The sequence below is a fragment of the Gadus chalcogrammus genome, chromosome 2 (assembly GCF_026213295.1).
Source record: "Gadus chalcogrammus isolate NIFS_2021 chromosome 2, NIFS_Gcha_1.0, whole genome shotgun sequence".
NCBI lineage: Eukaryota > Metazoa > Chordata > Actinopteri > Gadiformes > Gadidae > Gadus > Gadus chalcogrammus.
In genome coordinates, this window is record NC_079413.1 from 13,238,127 (window position 1) to 13,264,392 (window position 26,266).

General features: G+C 44.4%; 1 protein-coding gene across 2 annotated transcripts in view; it reads right to left on the bottom strand.

Moving 5' to 3' along the window:
• The window catches only part of cep112 (centrosomal protein 112), a 113,468-nt gene that overhangs the window by 68,389 nt on the left and 18,813 nt on the right, over positions 1-26,266 (bottom strand). For both annotated transcript variants that reach the window (XM_056581782.1, XM_056581773.1), the window contains exons 9-17: positions 20,125-20,211; positions 15,749-15,848; positions 14,538-14,656; positions 13,197-13,340; positions 9,557-9,711; positions 8,937-9,066; positions 8,197-8,289; positions 7,813-7,872; positions 5,727-5,806 (exon numbers count right to left, since the gene is read on the bottom strand). In XM_056581782.1, coding sequence (XP_056437757.1) covers positions 5,727-5,806; positions 7,813-7,872; positions 8,197-8,289; positions 8,937-9,066; positions 9,557-9,711; positions 13,197-13,340; positions 14,538-14,656; positions 15,749-15,848; positions 20,125-20,211 — 968 coding nt within the window. The remainder of the gene's footprint in view (positions 1-5,726; positions 5,807-7,812; positions 7,873-8,196; positions 8,290-8,936; positions 9,067-9,556; positions 9,712-13,196; positions 13,341-14,537; positions 14,657-15,748; positions 15,849-20,124; positions 20,212-26,266) is intronic.

Sequence of the window (26,266 nt, forward strand, 5' to 3'; positions counted from 1 at the left end):
CACACACACACACACACACACACACACACACACACACACACACACACACACACACACTGCTCTTTTGAGGGTTCTCCAATACATTTCACACAACACAGGGAAAAAGCGTTCCACTGAAGCTTAACGGAAGTCTCCCACTGTGGTGATTGACATTACACAGATCATTTGCATCACTTAGATGTCCAGTGGTAGCAGAGACAGAACATGATGTGAATGTCCCGTTGATATGACAAGCGCAATGTGCGCTGCATGTACAGTGTGTCTCGGGTATGTGCACTGATCCTACTGTATAAGGTATTTGACAGGGAACCCACATATATAGGAATGGGCTTTTGAAATGGCCTTTGGTTCAATTTGGTTCAACACTGCTGTGACTCAATATCAGATCTCAACCCCCTTCTTCTTCATGGATTAAACATGGGATACTGCTGTCTACAATGAGCATTGCAGATGAAGGATGAATGAGGAAGAGAAGAGTGAGAGAGAGAGAGAGAGAGAGAGAGAGAGATTGAGAGAAAAAGACTCATAATGAATTCCATACTGTTAATCAGTGCTCTGCAATAATATATATTTTTCCATTAGTAAATAACTCAATATTAGCAATAGGAATGGGGAGTAGAGTGCCTAATTCTGATACTAATGACAGCGTCTGGAAAAAGGGGATTCCACTGCACATTAGGTGCGATTTGGCCATATGAATAATGCAAAGTATGGCATGACGGTGCGGTAACAAGAAGGCAGTAATCCCCAATGCAAACAAAGTGTGAATTTACATATTCCAGGCATTACAGGGCAAAACAGAGCTTTGTTATTCCGCGTGAATGACTGAAACCCCCAAACACTTTCCAAACAGAGTATTCTCCCGTTATGAATGAACTAAACCAATACGTTATGCGATTCCACTATCGTCAGTTTAGAAACACACGCGGCAAATTTGAGGACGTGATTAAATAACTGGCAATAAGATTTGTTGTACTACGTTCATGACATAACTTGCGTAGCATAACTACATTATAATAGTGAACCCTAAATAGTCATAATGCTCCAGAGGCATTAGACAAAAGGTCAACCTCAGCAATGAAGCTATGAACAGACTTGGATTGTGTTTTCCAGTTGAGCTTTGCTGCATCACTTGACTGGCTGTGCTCTTGGCGTTCAATCTACATCTGGAGGTCACTGTTGCGCAGGCTCTCGCTGTTGATCCCTCTCTCTCTCTTTCCCTCTTTCTCCCCCTCTGGTTTCCTCTGGTGCTTCTCTCCATCTCTATGCTAATGCCCTGTAAGGATCGGAGCCGCATTGGGATGAAAGAATCAGTCGGAAAACTTGCTCCCCTCCTCAGCTCCGTGCTGCTCTAAGTAGTTGCTATAGAAACACGAGAGCCAGAAACTTGAATCGTTGCAGCGATGCTCATCTGTGCGGCAGGATAGGCTAATTCTGTGTTTTTTGGTTTCTGTGTGTGTGTGTGTGGTGTCACGGCTGCTGGTGCGGACCACAGCTGCTGATGAAACACAATCAGATTTGGCCCCGAAAAACTAGACCAGCTGTTCTTTTTCCTTTTGCAATGTTGGAACAAAAGAAGCACAGGTTTGGTTTGTTGGGAGTAAATGCTCCAATCCAAGGTTAAACATCAGTGATGAACGCAGATGCAATGCAGAAGTAATGCAGTATGGATACTGCACAGACACACACACACGCACAGACATACACACAAACACACACGTCGTCTGAAGGCTGCTACCTGCCTGCTGCCATGGTGATGCTGACAGCCTTTAAAGGCGATCCAGGAGAACTTCAAAGTCAAAGCTGAGTGGCACGCACTGCACAAGGTGTGTGTGTGTGCATGTGTACGTCTGTGTGTGTATAAATATAGATATATAAGCGTGGGTTTGTGTGTGTGTGTGTGTGTGTGTGTGTGTGTGCATGTGTGTACCCAGAGTGCTTAATTAGCTGCGGGCCTCAAGTGCCAACTGTCATATCTCAGTGTTTAACTCTAAACAAGGGAGTGGTTAGCTCTTTACTGATGCTAACGAACAGAAGATAATTTATGCACAAAACAGATCTGTCAGCCCCCCCCCCTCATTCCTCCAAGCAGCGCGGCAAACAGACAGTAACAACCTTCAACGTGTCTTTGCTGTCTTCAAGAGGAACATTAAACGCTGCGCGACACGCGACTACAAAACATGTTTTCACATCATTGCACAGTGTCAGACAGCGACAGCCCTAACCGCCCCTTCTCGTTTGTCTCACGGCTTAAGATTTTTTTTGGTCGCCATTTTTAGCCTCAAAAGGAGAAGAAGAGTGCGGATTTGTGTAGTTATACTTTTATCCTCCTGCCTCTGGTTGGCCCGTTGTGATGTGACGGACAACGGTAATCCCCTCCTTGCCCCACAGGGTTGGCCTGAGACAGGTGAGGCTGCCGCCGGGATGCCTGGGCTCTCTAAGCTCTGGCCGGCGCGGAACAGAGCAGCGCCGGGTATTATTGGGGGGGGGGGGGGGGGGGGGGGGTGAGCTGTTACCAGTGTTTTGGCGTGTTGTTCTGCCCAACACATTCTGGCGCCATTAAGGGAAGTTGTTATCTGCATGTGACTCAATAATGTGGTGCTGCATGGGATTCATTACGTGCTGGAATGTATTGATGGGCTCATCGGTCTCACTGGCTGGATGTGCAGTGCTCGTCCTTCTTCCTTTTCACTCCTTTCTCTGTGTGTCAGTGGCAGGGTGTACCGGCTGCACGCTGCTAGGGAGGGAGGAGAGTTGGATGGGTGCTGAGGAGAGAGAGGCTGCTAGGAAGAGGAGCGGGAGGGAGGGAGAGAGGGAGAGATCAGTGAGACCCAGAGAGAGAGAGACCCAGAGAGAGAGAGAGAGACCCAGAGAGAGAGAGAGAGAGAGAGAGAGAGAGAGAGAGAGAGAGAGAGAGAGAGAGAGGGAGACTGAGAGAGAGACAGAGACAGAGACAGAGAGAGAGAGAGAGAGAGAGAGAGAGAGAGAGAGAGAGAGAGAGAGAGATCAGCACAGAGGGAAAAATTAGAAAGTGTGAGAGATAGAATGAGGGAGAGCAAGAGAGATAGCTAAAAGAGAAAGAGAGAGAGAGGCGGGGAAGAAAGTGACAGGGAGGAGGAGAGAAAAGGGGATAGTGTGCAAGAGAGATATCAAGAGATGGGAAGAAAGGGAGAGAGAGAGAGAGAGAGAGAGAGAGAGAGAGAGAGAGAGAGAGAGAGAGAGAGAGAGAGAGAGAGAGAGAGAGAGAGAGAGAGAGAGAGAGAGAGAGAGAGAGAGACAGAGAGAGAGAGAGGGGTGATCCGGAGCGGGGCGTGTGGGAGTTAATCAAGAGCTTCTAACGCATGAGGACCTGAGGGAGAGCAGGAGGCCATGCTCAGGGAGGCAATCTGAGATCACTGGAGATGAGGCGTGTGTAGTTCCAGAGGTTAGAACACAGTGTTACCACAGACCCCGGGACAGCATTAGCCTGCTGATCCCCGGATTTACACTCCAAGGGAGGCTGCCTCTCACTGGCAGCGTGTTAAACTGGAGGTCATGTATGTGCTTGTAAACAACAGTGGAATAAGGTCAGTTTATTGTCACTGACAACAATCTCATCGGCAACACCACTGGGAAAAAAAACTATCAACAGGATGAACAATCAAATGTAATTCAAAGAAAATGTAAAGATAACATATATTTAAAATAAACTGAGTTTATGTTTAGTTAATCAATCGAATAATATCAACTCAGAAAATCAAAGCATGGTTTACTTTGGGTCTTTCCATTTCAATTAATGATTAAGTGGAGACACTTTTGTCTAAAGGGTATTACAGTAAGATGATTCAGATATAAGGGGATTAATGAATGCCTACAGTTAGACAAGGGACATTGGGGATCAGACCCAGAACCTTTTGCCTGGGAGTCAAAAACCACTAGACTATCCTGCCCTCTATTCTAATAGCAGATGGCAGACGAAGCTTATGCGTACCATCAGTATCATTTCGACACACATGAGAATGATAAGACAACCCAGAGAGACTGCCCAACTGCATTCCTGCGGCCTCCGGATGATTCCCCATAACAGTATGCAATCGGTTAACTCTGCACATGTGCAGTTCATACACATGTGCAGTTCATACACCAAAAACACATAAATCCAACCACACACACACACGCATGGACACGCATGCATGGACACGCACAAATGCGCGCACACAAACACACGCACACCAACTTCACGCAGCAGTGGAACACAAGGACCACACACACACACACACACACACACACACACACACACACACACACACACACACACACACACACACACACACACACACACACACACACACACACACACACAAACACACACACACACACACACACACACACGGCTCTAATTTTGAAGCTGACTAATTGGTTTGTTAATTGTGCCGATAAGGCAGGGCATAGAAACGATCCAAATCGCTAAGTGAACTATTTGTAGTATATGGCCTCTGAGGGGCATGGTATAACTATTTTAGTTCAGATGAGTTAGTTCATTTAATTAGACAACAAAACAGAGGTGAGGATGCTAGGTTGAGAAAATAAAAGCACAGCTCGATTAGGGGAGCAAACAAAAAGTTTCACTGACATGGATATGAGCAAAAACATGTCAGGGCTCTTATTTTGAAAACCTTGAATATCCATCTCTGCTATCAAATAGCAGCGGTTAACACACTGGGAAACTGATGGAGGCGGCACTAGACTATATTATTTTATGCTTGGGTTAAGCGAGGGTATCTATCAGTAGGTTTTAAATGATGCAATGTTTGGGGTGAAAACGGAAAAGCCATAGCAACTGTTGATGAGAGAGACGTCTCGTAGAAATTAGAGGTTTGGTTGGGTGTTAGTGTGTGGGCCAGTAGATGAGACACACAAACTGGTGTGCAAGTCAATCAGGACACATCTGTTCTACATTCGTTCTAAGATGTAATTGATGTCGAGTTGGAGCGTGCAAGAGTTTGGTTGGAGGATGATGACATAGTAACATTGTAAATAATCCGAAAATACACTCAATATGATTGATTTGCCTGGATCATTTTTCAGTGCATCACTATGCATCTTGTGGTATTTGAAAAATATACTATACATATATTTTCTGTAAATATGCAAAATGTGTATACCTGTGCCTGTGTTTAAAACCTTGTTAGACTGCAGCATCATAATAACTTGATCGTGATTGGTCCATAACATTCCAAGGGTTTGGCTTACTTTTGAATAACGGGATACTTCTGCCTTTGAACAGTTCCGAATCAATGCAAATCCAACATCAACAACTGTGAAACACAACTATACAGATGTTTCCTTGACATTGCCAAAATGTTATGCTCAAAGCATTGCAGAATAATATTTAAATTTCAGGTGATAAAATCGATGAAAAGCCAACAACTGTATATATGAAAGCAACTAATATCGTATTTTTTTTAACAATGATTACGGTTGAATAAACTACTCTGAGGTGTCCTGTTATTGGAACATAATGTTCTCAGAATATCCCCCCCTGTCGTAGTATATTCCTTATTTAAATGTGCTGTGCATTATAACAGGCAGAAAGGTCTGAACTCATAAGGAATGATGCTAAACTACAGCTGGTTGCGATAACGTCAGCGGCTCTATAAGATGCTGCAACTCCATACGCTTTCACTCTGCTTGTATTGATTTATGACTGAAGAGTCTGAAGTTTCATCATCACAGTGGAAAACTACCTGAGAGACTCTTCAAGTTTGGCCGTCATCTTCTTCGCCTCTGTTCTCTCCTTCTCCGCCTTGCTCAGAGTAGTCAGAACCTACGATGAGGGGGGAGAGAGAGAGAGAGAGAGAGAGAGAGAGAGAGAGAGAGAGAGAGAGAGAGAGAGAGAGAGAGAGAGAGAGAGAGAGAGAGAGAGAGAGAGAGAGAGAGAGAGCAAGTTATAGAGACAGAGACAGAGTTGGACAAAGATAGAAAAAGAGATATGGGGGATAAAGAGAGTGATAGGGATACAGATGGATAGATAGAGAGAGAGTAAGATAGAGGCATAAGAAGAGAGGGAGACAGAGGTAGAACAAGAAATAGAGAGAGAAAGCCAACAAGGTAGAACCAGAGGTCAATGGTAGAAGAAGCGATAGATCGAGAATAAGAGGTAGAACGAGCGACATAAGAGGGAGAGCGAAAGGTAGGACACAACGGAGACCAGTTAGTGTGCGAGCTTGAGAAGACATACAATGCAACCCCAGTCCTCCCTTCCGTCCCCATCCCCCTGGTCCAGGGTCTTCTCCTTTGCCGGCCCGTCAGACACACTCCTCTGGCTCTATCCACGTCAAGGGCCTTTCTCTCTAGTGCCCTAGTCCTTTACCCTCCATACGTGGCCCCTGGCATGTATACATATGTCCCTACCGGGGGCTCCGTACACGTGGATCTGTTTTACAGCTGCTCGGGTATCTTAACAGCGTGGGAGGGGGGGGGATGTAGAGGATAATAGATGGCCCGCTCTTTACTTTCAGATCTCACCTTCTTTCACCTTGCTAATGATAGTTGGAGGGGGGAGGAGGGTAGCATGATGTGCCCTGATGCAAAGTAACATTCACACAATTTTTATTAATATGAGTGCAGAGATGTGCAGGAGATATAGGGAGAATATTAAACTGCTGTTGGGACATCAAAAGACACACACAGTCGGTATAAATGAAATGCCCTCTGACCCTGATGAAAGAGTCTGGAGGCCTGCTAGTGATCCACAGGTGTACAGGGGGCTAGAGGGGCCCGTAGCCTGTGGTACAGATGTGCCCGTCTGCCTTTAACATGCACCCACTCCCTCACACAAACACGGAGACGCACACGGAGACGCACACACGCACACACACACACACACACACACACACACACACACACACACACGCACACGCACGCACGCGCACGCACGCACACACACACACACGCACACGCACGCACGCGCACGCACGCACACACACACACACACACACACACACACATTTTGTGTCTTTGATGATGATGACCCAGGTGGTGCTTGTACAATCTTAAAGTTTAGGTTCTGAAGGGTCTGGTCTGGTCTAGTTTGGCATGGTCAAGCCCACTACTCATTAGGAGTGGCCTTTGTAATCTATACTTTATGACAGCCTTTGAAGATGGATGCTTTTAAAAGGAGAGGACCATGTGCAGGGCCAATTAGGGCCAAAGCCATGTTCTAGTAGTGCTAGTCCACGCTTTTTAGATCAGACATGTGTTTGCATGACATTACGGTCCACATGGGAGCATGGTATCTGGTCCCCTGCTTGTCACTGTCCCTTTGACCAGATCCCGGCCAATCCGTACTATGTAGCTCTATAAAATACACTTTTATCCTCAGCAACTTACACTGAATGGACATGGACATTAAGGAGCAGGTAGGGATTTAGCTTCTTGCACAAGGACGCCTACAGGTAGAGGAGGTGTGGGTTTCGAACCCAGTCCCTTTTCGGCTTGCAGTCAGGCAGTGAGCACCTTACGAACTTCACTACACTATCCCTATACATCTCTCTCTTCCTTATCCTCACCCAATTCCTCAGCTGCCTGTTAATCCACAGTTCTGACGGTAGCGGGTCCTAACCTGACAATCGCGAATGGATCCATCCATCAAAGAAGCAGACAAGGAGAGCCACTGATAGCAGCCGTCCACAGGCTCTATACTCCAACACCCCCCTCCCCTACATCATTTGCTGTGTGCAGAGCTTCTTCACATGCTCCATAATGAAGCCATCAAAGCGCTGGCCACTGAAACGGACAGGTTTTATGGGAGGCGGAGCCGATGTGATTTACCTTCCCCTCGCAGTGGATCTGCAGGTCATCCTTCTCCTGCTGAAACTTGATCTCTTGGTCCTGGAGGAGAAGAGGGGACACCATTTAGAAGAGCTAACCGATATACGCAAATCATTTCTAAATGGTGTTCTCTCCCAAATAGAATACAGTACAGAAGTACAGAAATGAGGAACAGACAAAGTCAAAAGTCACTATCAGGTATGTTATTTTCCGAGAGGCTAGCAAAGAATCGAACAAAGAAGTAGCCCACAGCTAATAAGTGTTAGCTGTGCATTTTACAGCAAGGTCTTAAATTCAACTTGTTGGGAAAAAATAAACACTGTAACAACGATTTCCCCCGCTCAGTGTGCACTAAATATTTCCCCTCACAGAGAACCACCGTACCCGGAGCTGTTTCTGTCTCCTGTGCTCAGCCTCCTGTAGCTGTTGCCTGAGCTGGGAGGCTACCCGCTCCATTTCCTCCATCACCTCCGAGGCCTGGATGAGAGCAGGAAACCCAAAATTGTTACTTATAAGACACTACTACACGGGATCCTGACATTGTGTACTGTCCATGAACCCATTTCTTGAGAAGCATATCATCTTGTTTGTGGTTTTACACTGAAACATGCATACATTTCTCTTAATATACGTAGGTGTCACAAAGCAGGGGAGGGGAAATAGTGTTCATAGTAATAGTGACAATGGGGATTGAACTGCAGGTCGAAAAAAGGTAGTGGGTTCGATTGCCAATGGCATCCTACGTGGAGGCATCTTTGAGCCAGATGGTTCATTACATTTATCTGTTCATGAATGACTTGTAGCTGAATTCAGTGCAAAGTGGCTTTGGATAAGAGTATCTTTTCAACTCAATGACTCAATAAATAATACAAAATATGTCCCGATAATCAGGGGCACATGTCGAATACGTTAAAAACTCTTCTTTGGGAGTTGAGTGTTGACCCGAGAACTAGAAGAGAGCCTGTGTGTGTGTGTGTGTGTGTGTGTGTGTGTGTGTGTGTGTGTGTGTGTGTGTGTGTGTGTGTGTGTGTGTGTGTGTGTGTGTGTGTGTGTGTGTGTGTGTGTGTGTGTGTGTGTGTGTGTGTGTGTGGCTTCTACATGAGGCGGTGGGGCTCTGCCGGTACCTTGGCAGCAGAGAGGGCGTGTTCCTGTTGATAGTGGCTCATGTCGGCCTGGTGCGTGGCCCGGAGCCTCTCGGAGGCCTGCTTGTACTGCTCACTCTGCTCCTCCTTCTCCTTCAGCAGCGCCATGCTTCTGCAGGGGGGGCAGGGTAATTATTCCGCCGTATTCGATGAAAAGAGTGTGAAAAATCCATTGAAGTAAAGCAAGTAAAGAAAGGTGGAAGTAATCGTTATGAACCCCCTGTTTGGGTGAATCTTATCTTCTATTTGAGTTTGATTTTTTTTGTGTCTAATAGGGTTTGTACATCAGAATGCATCATGAGCATTTCGTTGGTGATACTCAATGCTGTAAGAGTACTCGAGAGTTGTAGTAACAATCTCACCCCTTAATGAAAAATTATTTCATGATTAATAACTAACAATGACCATAACACTACCGTTAAAATTCTTATACTCCTATACTTCCAGAATGGAGGCCGTCATTGCGATGTGACTTTTGCTAATTCAGGCACGTCGGCTTAGCTGAAATGTGCTACGGTAATTGTCTAGCATTGAGCCCATATGGTGAACTCTTTCACTTTGCCCTCCCGTATCTATATCGATATCCCCCTGTTTCCCCGTACCGTCGGCTAGCCTCCTGGAGCTCAGCGCCCAGGGTGGCCACCTGGATCTCCAGCTGGCCCTTCTCCTGGGTCACCTTCTGACGCAGAGCCTTGCCCTTCTCCACCTCCGCCGACTGCTGCTTCACCGTCACTTCCAGCTCACGCACTGTCCTCTCCTGGACGGCCAACCAATCACACAGAGGGATGAGATAGTGTGTGGTGGCTTGGGTGTTGGGTACCAATAGGTACAGCTAGCTGTAGGCTTCCCATGTGCAAGATGGCTAATCGTCGACCTGCTCATTAATGACATTTATCTTTCTTTTTTTTTACTTTAAGTTGATTCCAATGAAGAGATCTGCTAAATGAGTTAATAGTACATTTTAAACAACGAAACCAATAACCAACTGTCAAGCTACAACAAATCAGAGTGCATTTAACAACTACAGGGGCAAAGCAGAAAATGGATATGCTCTCTTTAAACACCTCTTCCACTACCATGTTTGGTTAAAAAAAAAAGCTATCATCCCCCATTCAAGTTTTACTTTGGAATTCAAGTCAAAGTTTCGGTTGTGAAATTGATCGTACCCTCAAACTGCCTGGTTTACACCGGTGTTTTTCAGCTTTTTGTATAAAGTAAGAAGCAAACATATGTTTTAGATAGTGCACCAAAGGGGAGGAAAGAATTTGCCATCAAAACACGCAATGTAAGGTCTTATCCAGGGAAAATTGTATGAGGAGAAAACCCTTTTCTTGGCTTTGGCGGCTGTGCTCCTTCAGTCAGATAAGTTTAACGGAGGCTGTTTTTGAAGTCATATGCCTTTGAAAAGTTTCTCTTCCAACACCAGGCAACTGTTTCACCTTTCTGCCCCAATTCTCACTCTTGGATCAGCTCCCGACAGTTGAAAAACTTAATAGGTTCTCTTTCTTTGCAAAGCCTTTGAACTCCATGTGTAAATGTCCATAGCAAACCTACCACGCCTCAATTCTAGAGAAAAAAATCCCAACCTTGAATATATTGGATAGAAGATTTCGGTTTTCTGTCAGTTAAAACTTCCTGCTTTCAGTTTTTAGTAGTCTGGGTAATTGTCACCCGGTCGCGACACCATGAAAACCAGCTATGAACGTGGCAGACTTAAGTCTTTACTGGAGTAGATTTAGATCTTTGTAAAACGATAAGATATGGCATTCACTTGCTTGCACTCTCTAGATAGAAAAACAAGCAGCACAAGGTAGCTTGTGTAAACGATTCCCTTCAGGGATGAATAAAGTACCCATCTATATATTTTTCCACTCATCACCTTTGGTCCAGTAACACTTTCGATGTTGACGTTGCTTATCCAACCAAGTAAAATAAATAAGCTTACAGATGAAATGGGGAAACTACATTGACATGTGCGCAAAGAAATTGCAGCAAAATAAGGATTTAATATTATAACACCAGAACAGCTGTATCATTAGATTGAACTTCAGAGATCCATTAACACAAAAGACAACGTAAACAGTGCCTGTGTGAATAAGCACCTATCCGTCTTGTATCATACCGCAAGGCCAACAAGGTGCTGTGTGCTGAAAGATGACTCGGCTTTGCACAGTGCACCTTGTGTCCTATAGTGTGTGTCGCACACTGCTCTAGGAGGGGGCATGCGTGTGTTTGTGTGTGTGTGTGTGTGCATGTGTCGCCGGGGAATGTGGCGTTGGCAGGGCTGATGCAGGCGATGACAGCTCTGTGATTAGAGAGGGAGCGTGCTCGTCCATCTGAAGCGACGACAGACCACGGTGATGACAGCAGGTGGGGGCAGAGGAGATGGAGAGTGGTTGAGGAAGAGGGAGGAGGAGGAGCAGGGGGAGGAGGAGGGTGCAGAAAGGGCACACGGCCAGGCAGGTGGAAGACGACACCCAGGGCTGGTGGATGGGTCTGGGGTGTGTGGCGACACCTGATAAGAGCTAACTGTGTGCGTGTGTGTGTGCGCGCCCGCGTGTGTGTGCGCGCCCGCGCGCGTGTGTGTGTGTGTGTATGTGTGAGGAGTGGAACTGTGTGGTTTAAGACTTGCACATTTGGCAACCAAATAAAAAAAATCAAAGCTCCTAATAAATATTTAGCAATAATTTGCTAAATAATTTATTATCAGTGGCTAAAATTGTACCAGGGCTTAATGATGGGCTAGGCTGACATACCATACAGTGGGTTTCAATATGGGGAAATATTGATAGTCTATTCATTTTAGCCACATGACGCACACAAACACACAGTACAGTCTCCCCCTTCAAACCAACAACATCCAACATTGACTGACTGATGTACAAACCCGGCCAATCACATTACGTTGACGACAATATTCTACAAGAGAACATCTTCAACTTAAATCAGAAATTCCCTCTGAAATAGGTTTTACAAGCAATGACTCAGAAGAACTTGAAATCAAATAGTGGATTATTGTTATTTGAATGAGAACGAGGCTGGGTCTAAAAGCAGCTTCTCTATGGAGACATCAAACACTACAGGAGGTGCTGCAGCCAATCAGGTAGGACGCTACCCCTGTTGAAAAGTCAAGGAGTGTGTGTGCGTTTGTGTGTGTGCATTTGTGTGTTTGTGTGTGTGTGTGTGTGTGTGTGTGTGTGTGTGTGTGTGTGTGTGTGTGTGTGTGTGTGTGTGTGTGTGTGTGTGTGTGTGTGTGTGTGTGTGTGTGTGTGTGTGTGTGTGTGTTCAGTAAAAAGAGCAGCTAATTTCACGTGACAGAGGGCCCTTTTCATCCGAGTAGGTCTCGCCTGTGCTTAAATATTAAAGAGGGAGGCCCCTTACTGAGGGGCCCCAGTAAGGGTCGACTTTTGATGAAGCCTCTTAAATGTGAGCCTGCTGACAGACTGAGAACAGTAGTATGTGTGTGTGTGTGTGTTATCTGTGGCGGGTCCTGAATGCTAATGTTGCTAACAATGCTATATTCATTAGGCGCAGCACATCTGACTGGCCCCTGGTGTCGCTAATCCTAGCCAACCAAATGCATATAATCCATCCAAAACAAGACCAAATCCTTTCATACGTGATCAAAGGAACGGTAGCGCTGGCAGGTGTGTGTGTGTGTGTGTGTGTGTGTGTGTGTGTGTGTGTGTGTGTGTGTGTGTGTGTGTGTGTGTGTGTGTGTGTGTGTCTTGGCGCGCAAGGAACATCATAATGAACAGTTCTTCATCACAGAGATCTAACAGATAAGAGACAAGGCTCGGCCTGCTGGTTCGAGCGTGCACTCATTCCTCCGGGGTCCGACCGTAGGCAGGAACAGTGAGCATGACCTGTGACCTTACAGGGTTATATCCCCTCCACGCCCCCACCCAGAGCTGCACCTACAGGTCATGCTATCCTCTGAGTTTTCATCATGGTGTCACAGCATGGAAGCCAGAGTGTTGTTTCACTCTGATACCAGCTCACCTCCTTGTTTTGCAAGCATGCACATGCACGCGCCTACCTCTCTTTCTCTGCATTTTTTCCTCATTCAATACAGACACAGACACACAAAACACACAGAAATTGTGCGTGCATGTCAATATAGTGTGTTTCTTTTTATTTCTCAGACTATGTGCGGCGCCCTTTAGTGTATGAGGGGAGTTATATCAAATGAAAGTTATTATTATTATTATTATTCTGTATTATCATTTTTGGTGAACTCACCGTGGACTGTGCCTGAGCTCTGTACTGGGCCTCCATCTTGGTCAGCCTCTGGGTGGTGTCGTCCAGTAGCTCCTGGATGCTCTGCGTGTGTTTCTTCTGGAGCACAAACTTCTCCTGCTCCAAGTCTGCAGCCGCCGCGTGGAGCTGGAGGGGCCACGGGGTTAAGGTTGGAGGGGGGGGGGGGTGTGTGTGCAGTGTTACCGTCCAGTGTTATTATCTTTAACAATCCATGCAAGTGACTTTAGATAAAAGGGTCTCAATAATACATTGTGTATGCCTTTGATCAAACGTCAAAGAAAGAACAACAAGGAAGTCACTGGTAAAGGTATAAAGCATTTACTCATAGATAACTTATCTGTAACGCAAATGGTTTCATTGAACTTCAATTAAACTTTTTTGATATTCCTATTATTAAACAGGGCGTGTGTTGGAAAAGGGTATTCTGTTCTGCTGAGTATACTGTGGAAACGCTTTAGTGATGTCCTTTAAATCTTGAACTGAAGCTGAAAAAACTAAATGTCTTGCTGCTCTATTTTTGAGAACTCTATGCTCCCCCGTCAAAGTTGCCTAGCCTCTGAACTTTCAACTGTGGTCTGTTGGAACAGTTTTTTTGCCATATGTTAAAATATGAACTGAAGATTGAATAAATACGACCAACATATCTTCTCTGTTATCGGTTCACATATCATTCCTGTAGCGAATAAGCTGGCTAAATCTGTTTTGGATGTATACATCTGGACTTTCCTATAGCTATAGCTTCCATCATAAACCGGGAACATCGCGTCTCCTGGATGACTCATCTAGTTTTCCAACTCCATCTTCTACTTGTTATGCGTTTCATTTTGCACGTCTGTTTCGTATCGTCTGTTTCATTACACGTATAAATGATTCTGAACACAGGGGCAGGAGGCCTTTTTCAAGGGCAACTCAAGTTAATTTTGTCATTACCTCTGAGAAAAATCATTGCTTGAGTATTTCTTCTTATCACAGGCTCAGTGATCCAGCACAAATGACTACACATTTGATTAGGATCTTCTTAAGCTTCAGTGCATGGCTAGAAAAATATTGCGGTTGGGGGGTGTGGGGCAGGGAGTGAAAAATAAATAAAATGCATCGAGTGGACGAAGCATTAATTTTGCAGGAATGAAGAACCATAACCGACTTTGCCCAGACTTCACAGAAGAAAGATTTTCTTTCCTAAAAAAACTACAGGGGAGTCTGCTTGCAGCAAAGTCGGTGTGTCTACGTGAGCTAGTGTGTGCGTGTGTGTAGTGTGTGTGTGTGTGTGCATTTCATGCAATCAAACAGATCTTCCTCTAGCTCAGGGGCCGCTCCTCGTACCTTCTTCTCCCACTCGTTGTGCAGGGAGCTGGAGCTCTGATCCGACATCTTCTTCAGCTCCGCAATCTGCTTCTCTTTGCTCTCGCGGATGACCTGGGACTCCCGCAGCCCGCTTTCAACTGTTGGGTGGTGAGGCGAACGCACCCATGGGCCCCAGAACACACACACACACACACACACAGTCATACCTTGCCCGGAGGTGTACAGCACAGATGTCTATCTGTTCTGTCTCTTATTCTATCGCAACCTGTATCTATTGCAACTTGTATTTTGTAAGTATTAAAGGTACACCAGATCTAGAGTGTATATTTATTAATACATAATACTTAATGTTAATATTATGACTAATCAACATCTTGATAAAGGTAAGGAGGTAGTAATAGTGGGGTAGAATGGTAGTGAACCAGGGTGGTCATGAGCTGCCTTTACAATCAAACCAACGCATAATAATTACTATTACCATGGGGTAAACTAAAGTATGTGTTACAGTAGGCAGCAAAGTATCATGCACATGCAATTGTAATAACGTACAAGTTCTGTAGTAATAATTTCTCCCTCCATCTCCCTCATTGTACGGAAAATCATTTTGATAAAAGTTGCCTGATAGACCAAATCAGAAACAGACAGTAACCGTGAACATTAACAATAATAATACACATAGTTATAAAAAGCAAAGAAAGAAAGTGTACGGCAAGTAATGAATGTCAACCCAGTAAAATATATCAATAATATGAGTATAATATGAGTCTGTTTTTAAGATGTGCAAATAATTGACCTTGGAATGTGCAGAGGTTGGAAGTATGAAGTATAACAAGGAATAGAGTGTAGAGAATCTGCGTTATTGTGACGCACTGAGACAGGTGTGGAGAATCAACAAAGGGGTAACGTTTAGTGTCAATGGGGTTATCCATAGTATCTATGGGGGCAAGAGTGGTGCCAATTGTAATGGTAGAGAAAAGTACTGGCATACTACTCGGCTATTTTGAAAAAAGCTCTGAAGCTATTCAAACATATATGAAAGTATGAATAGGAAAGGAGAAAGGAATCCAAAAAATTGTTTAGAAGACATTTTGAGAATGTAAAACAATGTAGCATAGCCCAGCTGGCTAATATCACGGCACACACCTGGTGGGCTTTTTACTGCGAGTGTTCAGAGACACAAGTGTAAACATCCCTCTCTGGGTTACCCCTACGAGAAGTTGACCTCTCACCTTTCTTCTCCAGCTTGTGGATCATCTCCTCTGAGCCCTTCTGCTTGGCCCGGTATGACGCCTTTAACTCCTCAATCTCACCATTCTTTCTGTCCAGAATCTGGGGCCGACAAAGACGAGGTTACTTAAAGGAGAATTTCACCGGTGGAGACATGAATCTGTATTGAAAGGTTATCATATATGTGGTAGAATAGCAACATCAATTTCAAATTTTGTGCATTTTTGACCGAGAAAAGGCAGAAAGTGACTTTTTGGCGCTTGCGGATTGAAGCGACAACTCCCACAATGCCAATCAACGTTCACTCCCTGAGGGACGTAACATAACAGCCAATCAGCATTCACTCCCTGAGGGACGTAACATAACAGCCAATCACAGTCACACCCTGAGGAACGTAACATAACAGCCAATCAGCGTTCACTCCCTGCAGTCCAGCGTGAACAGCAGCATGGAGGAGAAGTGATTGTTGCTGTTTGCGGACTCCCGGAGCTCTATATCTAAATAATATAATATTATTTATACCACGGTCTGCGGGAATACTCGATTCTGATTGGATGCAGGGTGTGCATTAACTCCTGATATACGGACACCTGGACAAGTAGTTCCGTCAAATTGTCTGTTTACCGTTCTCAATTAATGCGCTAGCTGGCGTATCGTCTCTAAAATAGTAGTAACCATAGCAACGGGAAACAAAACAAAGCTCAGCGGACTATAATACCTCCCGCTACCTCCCGTTCTAAAGTCGTAGCTATGGTCCGTCCTAATTACTGGAGGAGTGAACAACGTTTCCGTTGCATGAGAACCCAACGGGCGTGTAATGGTGGTTCCGGGTATTAGTCGGACCCTCAGGCGTAACCAGGGAAACAAATGTATGTTTTGTGGAAAACTGTATATTCAGATTGTAAAACGCATGAAAATATAAATTAATGGTCTTCATTTGGTCACCGTTGGTAAGTGACCGTGGTATAAGCGGGATAATGCCCTTCGAGGTGTCCATTATCAGGAATTAATGGACTTCGCGGAGGCAACCGTCCTCCCCTTCGCGTCGGACGGTTCACGCCTCCACGTCGTCCATTAATTCCTGATAATGGACACCTCGTCGGGCATTATCCCTTACATAATATATAGGTATCTATATAATATGATATAATATCACGGCCAAAAGCTGTGTGTGCCTCCGGATGATATGATGAATTTAAGACTGCGTCGGGTTCTCGGAGGTCTGGTACATCCAAAACAAGTAAAGACTCGTAGTGGGCGTTATCTTGGCCAGAGCTTGCACGGGTTCGGGTACCCGACGGTTGACCCGCACAATTTGGATGTAACGGGTGAATAATAGTGTACTGTGTCGGACACGGGTGCGGGTCGGACGCCTGAACAGTGTGGGTCGGTCGCGGGTTTTGCGATCGCGAGCAAGACTTCTCCGGTGTTGGATATGTTATTCAGGAGCAGAGGAGTCAACTAAAACCGTCAACAGTGGATGATGTGCTTTTTTGCACATCACTCCAAAGACCAGATAGTGTAATCAGGCCCGCCGCTCCCTATACACAGAGTACGCAGAGTGCGTAGGGCAAAATCTCATCTAGTTTAAAATCGTAATTTTGCATCATTCAAAGCAGGAAGCGTTAGCGGTAGATACGGATCTCTCCCATCTCAGGGGAAAATGATGGATTGATGCAAGACCATTAAAATATATGACTGGGTTTCTATCGATACAAAGCATAATACAAATGGGTGGAGTGTCCCTTCCCTTCCCCAAAAAATAAATAACACAAAGACACTGGACCAGCGCTTCAGGAAATTAAATCTTTGAGAATAAAAATGGAATCAAACTAGTATCCAGCTGGAATTCTATTGTAAGAAAAATAACCAGCTATTACCATTTGTTTGAACGCACACACATTTTAGGCAATTATTGAGCAATGTGGTTTTGTTCGCCCCAAGATACTGTTTAACATTCCTAATTTTATAAAATGTTCCACATTTTATGAAGAGATATTGAGAGAAAGAGGCAGCAGCAAAGACGATGCGTGTGTGGGGGGAAACTTTGGCATCCATATGGATAGCTTTGCTGCTCCTATCGCTTAGCTAATTGCTAATTGCATGAAACGCTAACACCTGTGTAGGTGTGATGAGGTAATTGCCTCTGGCGGCTGCTACCAGCTGTGTCTAATTAGCTCAATTAGGCCATGCAGCCTTGGCGCTAATATAAACAGCGGAACAGCATCCTTGCTGAAAGAACGGTGGCCAAACAGCAGTCACACTCAATATACTTCTGACATGCCATGTCTTACGCGTGGTGATGGCGCTCGGTTTGATTTGCTGTGCTTGTCTTCATTCTTAAGTTAAAAGGAAATATTTTGCACTAAGTCGTTTTTAAATTTGTATCGCGGAAGAGGCACATTTTTTGCGTTTGTTTAGCTTATAGAAGTGAATGGGCTCATGTATCGGAAAGACCCTTTGAGGAAACCCTTTAGGTTTCCACAAAGTGAAGGACGACTGTCATGAGCATCCGGCCAGTGGAATGATCAGACAGAGGTTTGAATCCTGTCGACTTAAAGTTTGTTCAGGATTCAAGTAGACTTTGGGCAGCCTGTTCTAACTCCAGATTGTTTGGACACCAAATACATTTGACTGAAAAATACAATTATACCTAAAAGTGAAAAAAACATCTATACATCATTGGGAGAGTCGGCGGGTACACATTCATAGCCCTTGCCAAATAACACTGTTTTAGGCCCAATCCCATTTCTACCCCTTACCCCTTCCCCCTCCCCCTTGTTTTGAAGGGGTAAGGGGTAGATGGGATTGGGCCTTAGTCTTGAAACAAGAGCCCCGGACGATCATCCACACAGGGTGTCTGAACAGGTTACCGAGCACTCTGTTGCTACGCCTGCTCTGCTGGTGTACGAGTGCACTGGGACATAAGATGAAAGGGGGAACATAAAAGGAACCTAAAAAGTGCATTAAGGCAACCTATGTTCCCCAAGAGAATTGAAAGAGAAAGCATGGACATCCTGATGAAGGACAGTGCGCTTCCTTTAGGCGCGACAAGAATGGCAAACTAAAGCGCGATGTCAGACGAGGGGTCGGGCGAGAGTGCACTTTGAGCTTGGAAATGACACCATCATTTAAGGCTTTTACAAGACATCGTGATAGGGATGCTAGCCTGGCTAAACATATTCTCCTTGACTAATATATTGGTGTTTAAAGAAATATAAAGAATCTGGTTGGGGAAAGGAAAGCGGAAACATCCCAGAAATATGTGTACAATGTTAGAATTCCTCAGTGCTTTTAATGTCCTTTGATAAGCAAAATGTAACAGTATTTGCAGAAGCAAGCAGTCAGCACTGCTCCAATGACCCTTTCCTATTGCATTCGGTTACATTAAATACCAATAACCTGGTTTCCACGAGTACCTTGTCTTCAGAGTTAGCTTAAATATAACAACTCAATAAAGCTGTTGGTTTTTTCGAAATTCTAGTCAACAAAGACAGGAGCATATATATGCAGTGTTTATATATATATATATATATATATATATATATATATACACTGCATATATATATATCAATAAAACACAAGATCAATGATCCATATTCATAAGCATACAATACTAGCATTAGTATTCTCATTAGCCTCTCCATGTCACGCAAGAGGACAATGACCTCTCCAGTAGCCATACATTCTTTATTAGAGATCTAATTAAGACTCGTTTAGTCACCTTTAGCGATGGGCTCTAATGAGCGTGTGTTGGAAGATGGTCCATTAGAGGGACAGCTCTTTAAAAGCCATTAAAAAAGTCACTGGGCAAAACACAAAAAAAAAAAGTGAGGAAAATGGAATCCGACAGGGCTCACAATCTGTGCGCAATTAGCGCAATTTCCCGGCGCTGACACGGCCGTTACAGAGACGCTGTCACCCTGTCTCATGTCAAACATAAAGAAGCGCCGGACAGTTCAAAAGAGGGAAAATTGGAGTGTTTTCAACTTTATTAAAAGCTTCTGTCGCTACAGAACAAGCGGGGAGGGTGACGTGGGGGACTTGACAAATCCCAGGTGCTTCATCTTCTACTAAACTGATAGGCTCCAACTGGGGAAAATAAATACACAAAGAGAGACTGCTATTTTAACCAGCTGACGAAGACCTTTGAAGGCTTCTGGGAAGGTTGATGCAGAACATATATATTTTTTTTTATTGCAATACAAATTATGCCAAGACATTTTCAGTCCTTTTTTTATAGCATAACCGGATGCAAATACACCCTTTCAAATTGATAATGAAACCTGACTCTCTTTCAACCAAATGAAACTCATTTGTACGTGTTTTTCATACTTTATTTTTGAAAGGACTTTTGGTCTCTTTTGAAACGTCTTACTTTTTGGACGTCTGAGTCATGTCTCTGCTGCATCCTGAGCTGCTCCTCCTGATGTTTGGCCTCCAACACTTTGATTTTCATCTCCACCTGGAAGCAACGAGAAACAGATGATGGATATCACTGTGACATAAAGCTGTAGAAAAGCTCTCCCTTCTTGCCGCAGTGGTGTTGGCCAGAGTTATTTACAGGCAGGAGACTGTATTTAAAAGTACACAATAACTCACTCAGTTCAAATTAAAATACTTTTCAGAGGAAGCCGTTTAATTAGAGGAAACAAACGGCTGAAAGAAAACGTGCCATTTGTGAAGAAGGTTGAACACCCACACACTTGACCTAGTATTTGCATTTAACTAAGGCTCATATTTTCCATAAAACAGGAATACCAAAAACACTGACATAGTATAGTTGAAAACGTTAAACAACAGAATAGGATAGATTTTTTCCCAACAAAAAACTGTTTTAAAATGCGTAACTCTTAAAGACAGGTATTTCAAGAAAGATGGATGCATATCTTCTATGCTAGTATTGTCTTCCTATTGCATTAAGACGCTGGGAAAGGATATTCCCACCCCAAACAGAACCATGGATGGGCATTGTCGGGGGAAAAACCTGGAGTTGGGCCGTGTCAAAATGAGTTGATTGATTAACGGCCGTACCCTTTGGTATCTCCGGCAGCCATAAATATTTAGCTTTCTTTTTTCAAACCAAGTGTTGTGTGACAAGGCGTTTCCTTTCTGGACATATACGTATTACGTGCATGTCTAAACATACGCATGTCTATCGTTGTCCTTAAAGCAATTAAGGAGTAAATCTTTGAGTCACAGCCGTCAATTGGTGGGGCCACAGAGCTATTTAAGTGGCCTGCGTCCATCGCTTACCGGAGCAGGAGGAATATCAGCTTACAGATATGAGGGCCTAGTGGGGATCACCGCTAAGCCTATTGAAAGTACATCCTTTGGAAGCTGGAAACTAGGAATGAAAACAGCCCAATTTGGCATGCTAACTTCCATCAGCATCCAGAGCACCACCTCGTTATCCCACTTCAAACCCCATCGCCAGGCTCCATCTCTACCTACAACAAAGCCCTGCCTGCGTTTGTCTCTCTCGCTCTCTCCCTCTCTCTGTCTCTCTTTGTTCCCTCGTTTCTTTCCTGATTTACCGCCATTTCTTGTGCAATCGAGGGGGTTACCACGGGAGACCTGTCAAGAGTGTGCAAGAAAAAAGGCAAGGGGAGAGAGAGTATGACGGAGAGAGGGTGAGAGAGCGAGGGAGCGAGAGAGAGAAAGAAAGAGAAAAAAAAGGCAGAGAGACAGAGAAAACCGAAAGAGGGAGCAAAATGATTGAAGTGACGAGCAAGAAAAAAAGGTTGAGACTATTCCGTCGGTGAGAGAGAGAAAGTGAGGGAGAGAGAGAGAGAGAGAGAGAGAGAGAGAGAGAGAGAGAGAGAGAGAGAGAGAGAGAGAAGATAGAGAGAAAGAGAGAGAGGGGTGTCTCTTTCTCATCACCTCCTCAAATGTTCCTCTGAGAAAGTTTGTCAAACTAGATCAGGGGCGATTGAAACTTGTTTATAAAAGGCGTCGGCAAAGGAAGGAAGGGGGTTAAGAAAAGGAGCGGCGCACACCTAAAGGCTTCCAGAGAAGCTTTCAATCAGCCCGGCTGGGTGGCATAGCTTGTGTTTTCTTACCCTCTCTTCTTCTGAGCTACACCGAACATTGTTAGATGCCATGTTTTTTGACGCTTGGCACTTGGGAAGGAAGGGTTTGGAGTGCGTGAGTGAGTGAGTGAGTGAGTGAGTGAGTGAGTGAGTGAGTGAGTGAGTGAGTGAGTGAGTGAGTGAGTGAGTGAGTGAGTGAGTGAGTGAGTGAGTGAGTGAGTGAGTGAGTGAGTGAGTGAGTGAGTGAGTGAGTGAGTGAGTGAGTGAGTGAGTGAGTGAGTGAGTGAGTGAGTGAGTGAGTGAGTGAGTGAGTGAGTGAGTGAGTGAGTGAGTGAGTGAGTGAGTGAGTGAGTGAGTGAGTGAGTGAGTGAGTGAGTGAGTGAGTGAGTGAGTGAGTGAGTGAGTGAGTGAGTGAGTGAGTGAGTGAGTGAGTGAGTGAGTGAGTGAGTGAGTGAGTGAGTGAGTGAGTGAGTGAGTGAGTGAGTGAGTGAGTGAGTGAGTGAGTGAGTGAGTGAGTGAGTGAGTGAGTGAGTGAGTGAGTGAGTGAGTGAGTGAGTGAGTGAGTGAGTGAGTGAGTGAGTGAGTGAGTGAGTGAGTGAGTGAGTGAGTGAGTGAGTGAGTGAGTGAGTGAGTGAGTGAGAGAGTGAGTGAGTGAGTGAGTGAGTGAGTGAGTGAGTGAGTGAGTGAGTGAGTGAGTGAGTGAGTGAGTGAGTGAGTGAGTGAGTATGTATATGTGCGTGTTAGTGAACATGTAAGAGCGATAATGGATCAAGATAAAGGAAGAATAAGGCTGAAAACAATATAAGGGGTAGAATTCCTCAGGGATTTGCGCCTGCAAATTGTCCTAAAACTGTATGGGCTCCACAAGGTTGCCTCTGTGCGTCAGATCACTCCGTTACATTAACAACTATGATGTTGTGTTGCATTCATCCCCTGTGAACACAGGGCGAATCTATCTTCAGCGGTCTGCCATCTACTGACCACTAGCCAATGGCAGATTCCTCATCTGGGGAAAATAAATAAACGTTTGGCTACTTTACGTTGCTATACCCAACCCCTATTGCACTCCAGCACAACAAGCACACCCCTCTTAATAACCCATGTACTTAGCTTTAAATGGAGATAGAGCTGCTCTAGCGGCAGAGTGTCTATGGAATACAAACACACTTCTCATTCACACCAATGATGACGGAAGCCCTGGAGGGGAATGGACGAGCCATCTCGAGAACCTAAGCTGCTGCGCTCTCGCCTTTTAAGCATCCAGGCCATGCTCCATCTGCGTGCTTTGTAAGACTATCAAACACGATGAGGCCTGGCCCCTCTTAATCACAGGCCAACGACTCCCAGAGAGCCAGAGATTGCATCATTAAGGCGAGAGAGGGCGAGGGAGAGAGGAAGAGAGGGAGAGGTCTCAAAGTCAGAGGTTTGTCCAAGCAATCTGTTCATTAGTGGGAGATAGTGGGAGAAGGGGTAGATCTGCCACATTGTGCCCATTCTGGGGCATGCGGGGGCTTAGGGGAAGAAGAAGACACTTTGAAGAATCCACACACACACACACACACACACACACACACACACACACACACACACACACACACACACACACACACACACACACACACACACACACACACACACACACACACACACACACACACACACACACACACAGTGCTCTGATCAGTCTGCAGCAGTCTGCTTGATTCACTGTTACTCAATCTGGCCAGCCTGTAAATGAAACCCTCGCCAATAAACTCCGCAAATGAGGACCCACCCAACGTTACTGCGGTAAGTGTGACGTACGCCAAAGCACCGGCAGGGTGGCTGAAAAAAATGATAAGCAGGACAATGACTCTTGTATGAAGTATGCTTTTCCAAGAAGTTTCAAAGCACATGAATAAACATACTGTATGAGCAGAGTGTTCATGATAGGGGTTTTGGGCTTTAGCATTCATGAACTTGAGTCGTTTGTGAGCCAGCGAGGGCTTAATGACATGTGATCCGGATCATTCCTCAACCCGGACTAAACCTCCGGCTAGGCTTTTGACAGGAAGTGGGGTGACTGTCACATCCTGGACCGGGTCAAGGCAAAAATGCAAGGTGAGGTTCCATGATGCCATAGAAAGGCTTAACGCACCTGCTGAGGATTACATTATTCATTGTGTGTGTGTGTGTGTGGGGGGGGGGGGGGGTTAGGGTAAGGGCTCGGTGTGTGTGTGCGTGTGTGTGTGTAAGAGAAGTTTCGAAACCTTGAGGGAAGCTCAAGGAATACTTTAAATTAAAACAAACTGAGTAGAGATTTAAAAAGGAAAAACGATATTCACCATTTTGCATGGGCTAAAGGTGTATTTACACAGTGCCGTGAGTTTTGTTTTGGACACAATGGCTAGGAGAATAGGTTGGAAATTTGGGGTCAATGTCACCATCAAAAAGCTTATTCCAATGAATTCCCTGGTGGCTTCACTGTCACCTCAATGCTGTGCGGTACAATAGGGCTGCTCGATTATGGGAAGAATCACGATTATTTTGGTCAATATTGAAATCAAACGATTCAAACGATTCTTTTTGAGTTTGAAAACATGATGTATTTATTCAGCATGTCTCTCCCAAAAAACACAAAAATACACAAAATGGTAATAAAAAAAAATATATATCTAAAATGATGTACATATATTTATCCAGCTGTTCTGCACCTAATATAAAACATAAAAAAAAATAATGTGATCGTTTGGCGAAATTGAGATTGAAATTCAATTAATCGCCCAGCCCTACGGTACTACATACTATGCGAACATGTAGTTTTCCATCACACTCACTCAGTTCCACTTGCAGAGAAACATCTAATATACATAATACCAATGCAGAACGCTTACCCTGCAGGCAGCCAATCTCTAATAGTTAGCGGGCTATTCCCTTTTATCTCTCTGCCTCAATGCACTGCGTTTAAGCTAAATGTGGGGCCAGGCTACTTTGGCATGTGTGCAAATGGGGTGGGACAGGCGCACAGGCCCAGAGTATTATCTTCCTAACAACTGTATCTCCTGTATCCTCCTCTGTCTGTTCTCCTTCTGTTCTCTCCGTCGGTGAAGCTCCTCTAAGTGAATGGAGCTCAGCCTCCCTAGGGGAACCCGGGAAATCCATGGACGTGAGGGCAGAGCCACGCTTTAGTTTAGTGTTCAACTGTGCTAGTAAAGGCAACACGAGGGGCAGGGGGAGGAAGAGGGTAGTGATGGTGCCGGGGTGTGGGTCGGGTGGGGGTATGCGTGGCAGAGGGGACATCAAAGCATGCTTACAGAATGGGATTTGCAGCTTAAAGCCACATAAGGAGAGACTGTCCCCACTGGGAAGAAAGCTCTTGGTTCTTTTTGTGTCTACTGTGAAGCCCCACAAGCCTCAGCCTTTTAAACAACAAACAAGGATGTGTGTGTGTGTGTGTGTTCATGTGTGTGAGTGTACTTCACTGTGGGGGTGTTTAATATCATGAAAGAGCGAAGGAAGCTTTGACCGTTTGTGTGTGTACAACGAATTGTAAACACCTACGACCAAAACAGAATACCAAGAACACAAATTCCCGTTTCAGTTGAAGGGGGGCACTGCTAGTGCGTTTAGTGGGAGCCTCATGCTAGTGTACTTGAACACACTTAAAACAAGCAGCATATAGGACTTTGGAGAACATCGAGGCTACATATTAAACTTTTCAGTTGGAAGGGACACGGATACCGCATTCAAGACAAAACGGGACTCTGAGATTCAACCTGGTGATTCCGACTTCAGATATCATTCCGTTCACGCTGTTAGTAGTTAAGATATGAAATGAATGCATAAAATATATGCAACCGAAATGTATGCTCCCTTTGGAAACATATGAAGAAGACCAACACTGGCTAGCTAACCGAAAGAAAATTCTGGCTATTAGCTATGTCAAACACGATGCCAATACTCTTTACATATTTAATTACACAAGAAATATATAAAATGTAAAAGTGAAAATGTAATGAATTCCAAAAAAAATTCTCATAATTTAATTCCATTTATATATATATTTTTTCATTTATTTTTTGACATGCAGTCAAAGCTGCTTTTTAATCTATTTATAGCTACACTGTTATCTCCCAAAATATAATCAGCGGATTCTGAACAAGACATCCCGCGTTATGATGTACTGATGACGATCAGGTCAGCATTTTTTTGTTTTTTGATATTTATATATTATTATTTCCTTAAACAACAAAACAAAACAATCACCAACCTCATATACAAATATCACAAGATAGGTTTCTGATTGAGGTTCTGATGTTGCCTGTTCCATTCACAGGAGATCCATAAAGTGCTTTAACCAATCGTAAATGAGGAGGCAATTGGGTTTATGTATTTTCAAATTCATCATAATAATTCGTTTCACTGAACAAAAAGGCTAAAGCTATGATAAGAGTTGACTCAATATTTTCTACTTTACTGCCTAAAGTTATTCAATTCCTATTAACGATA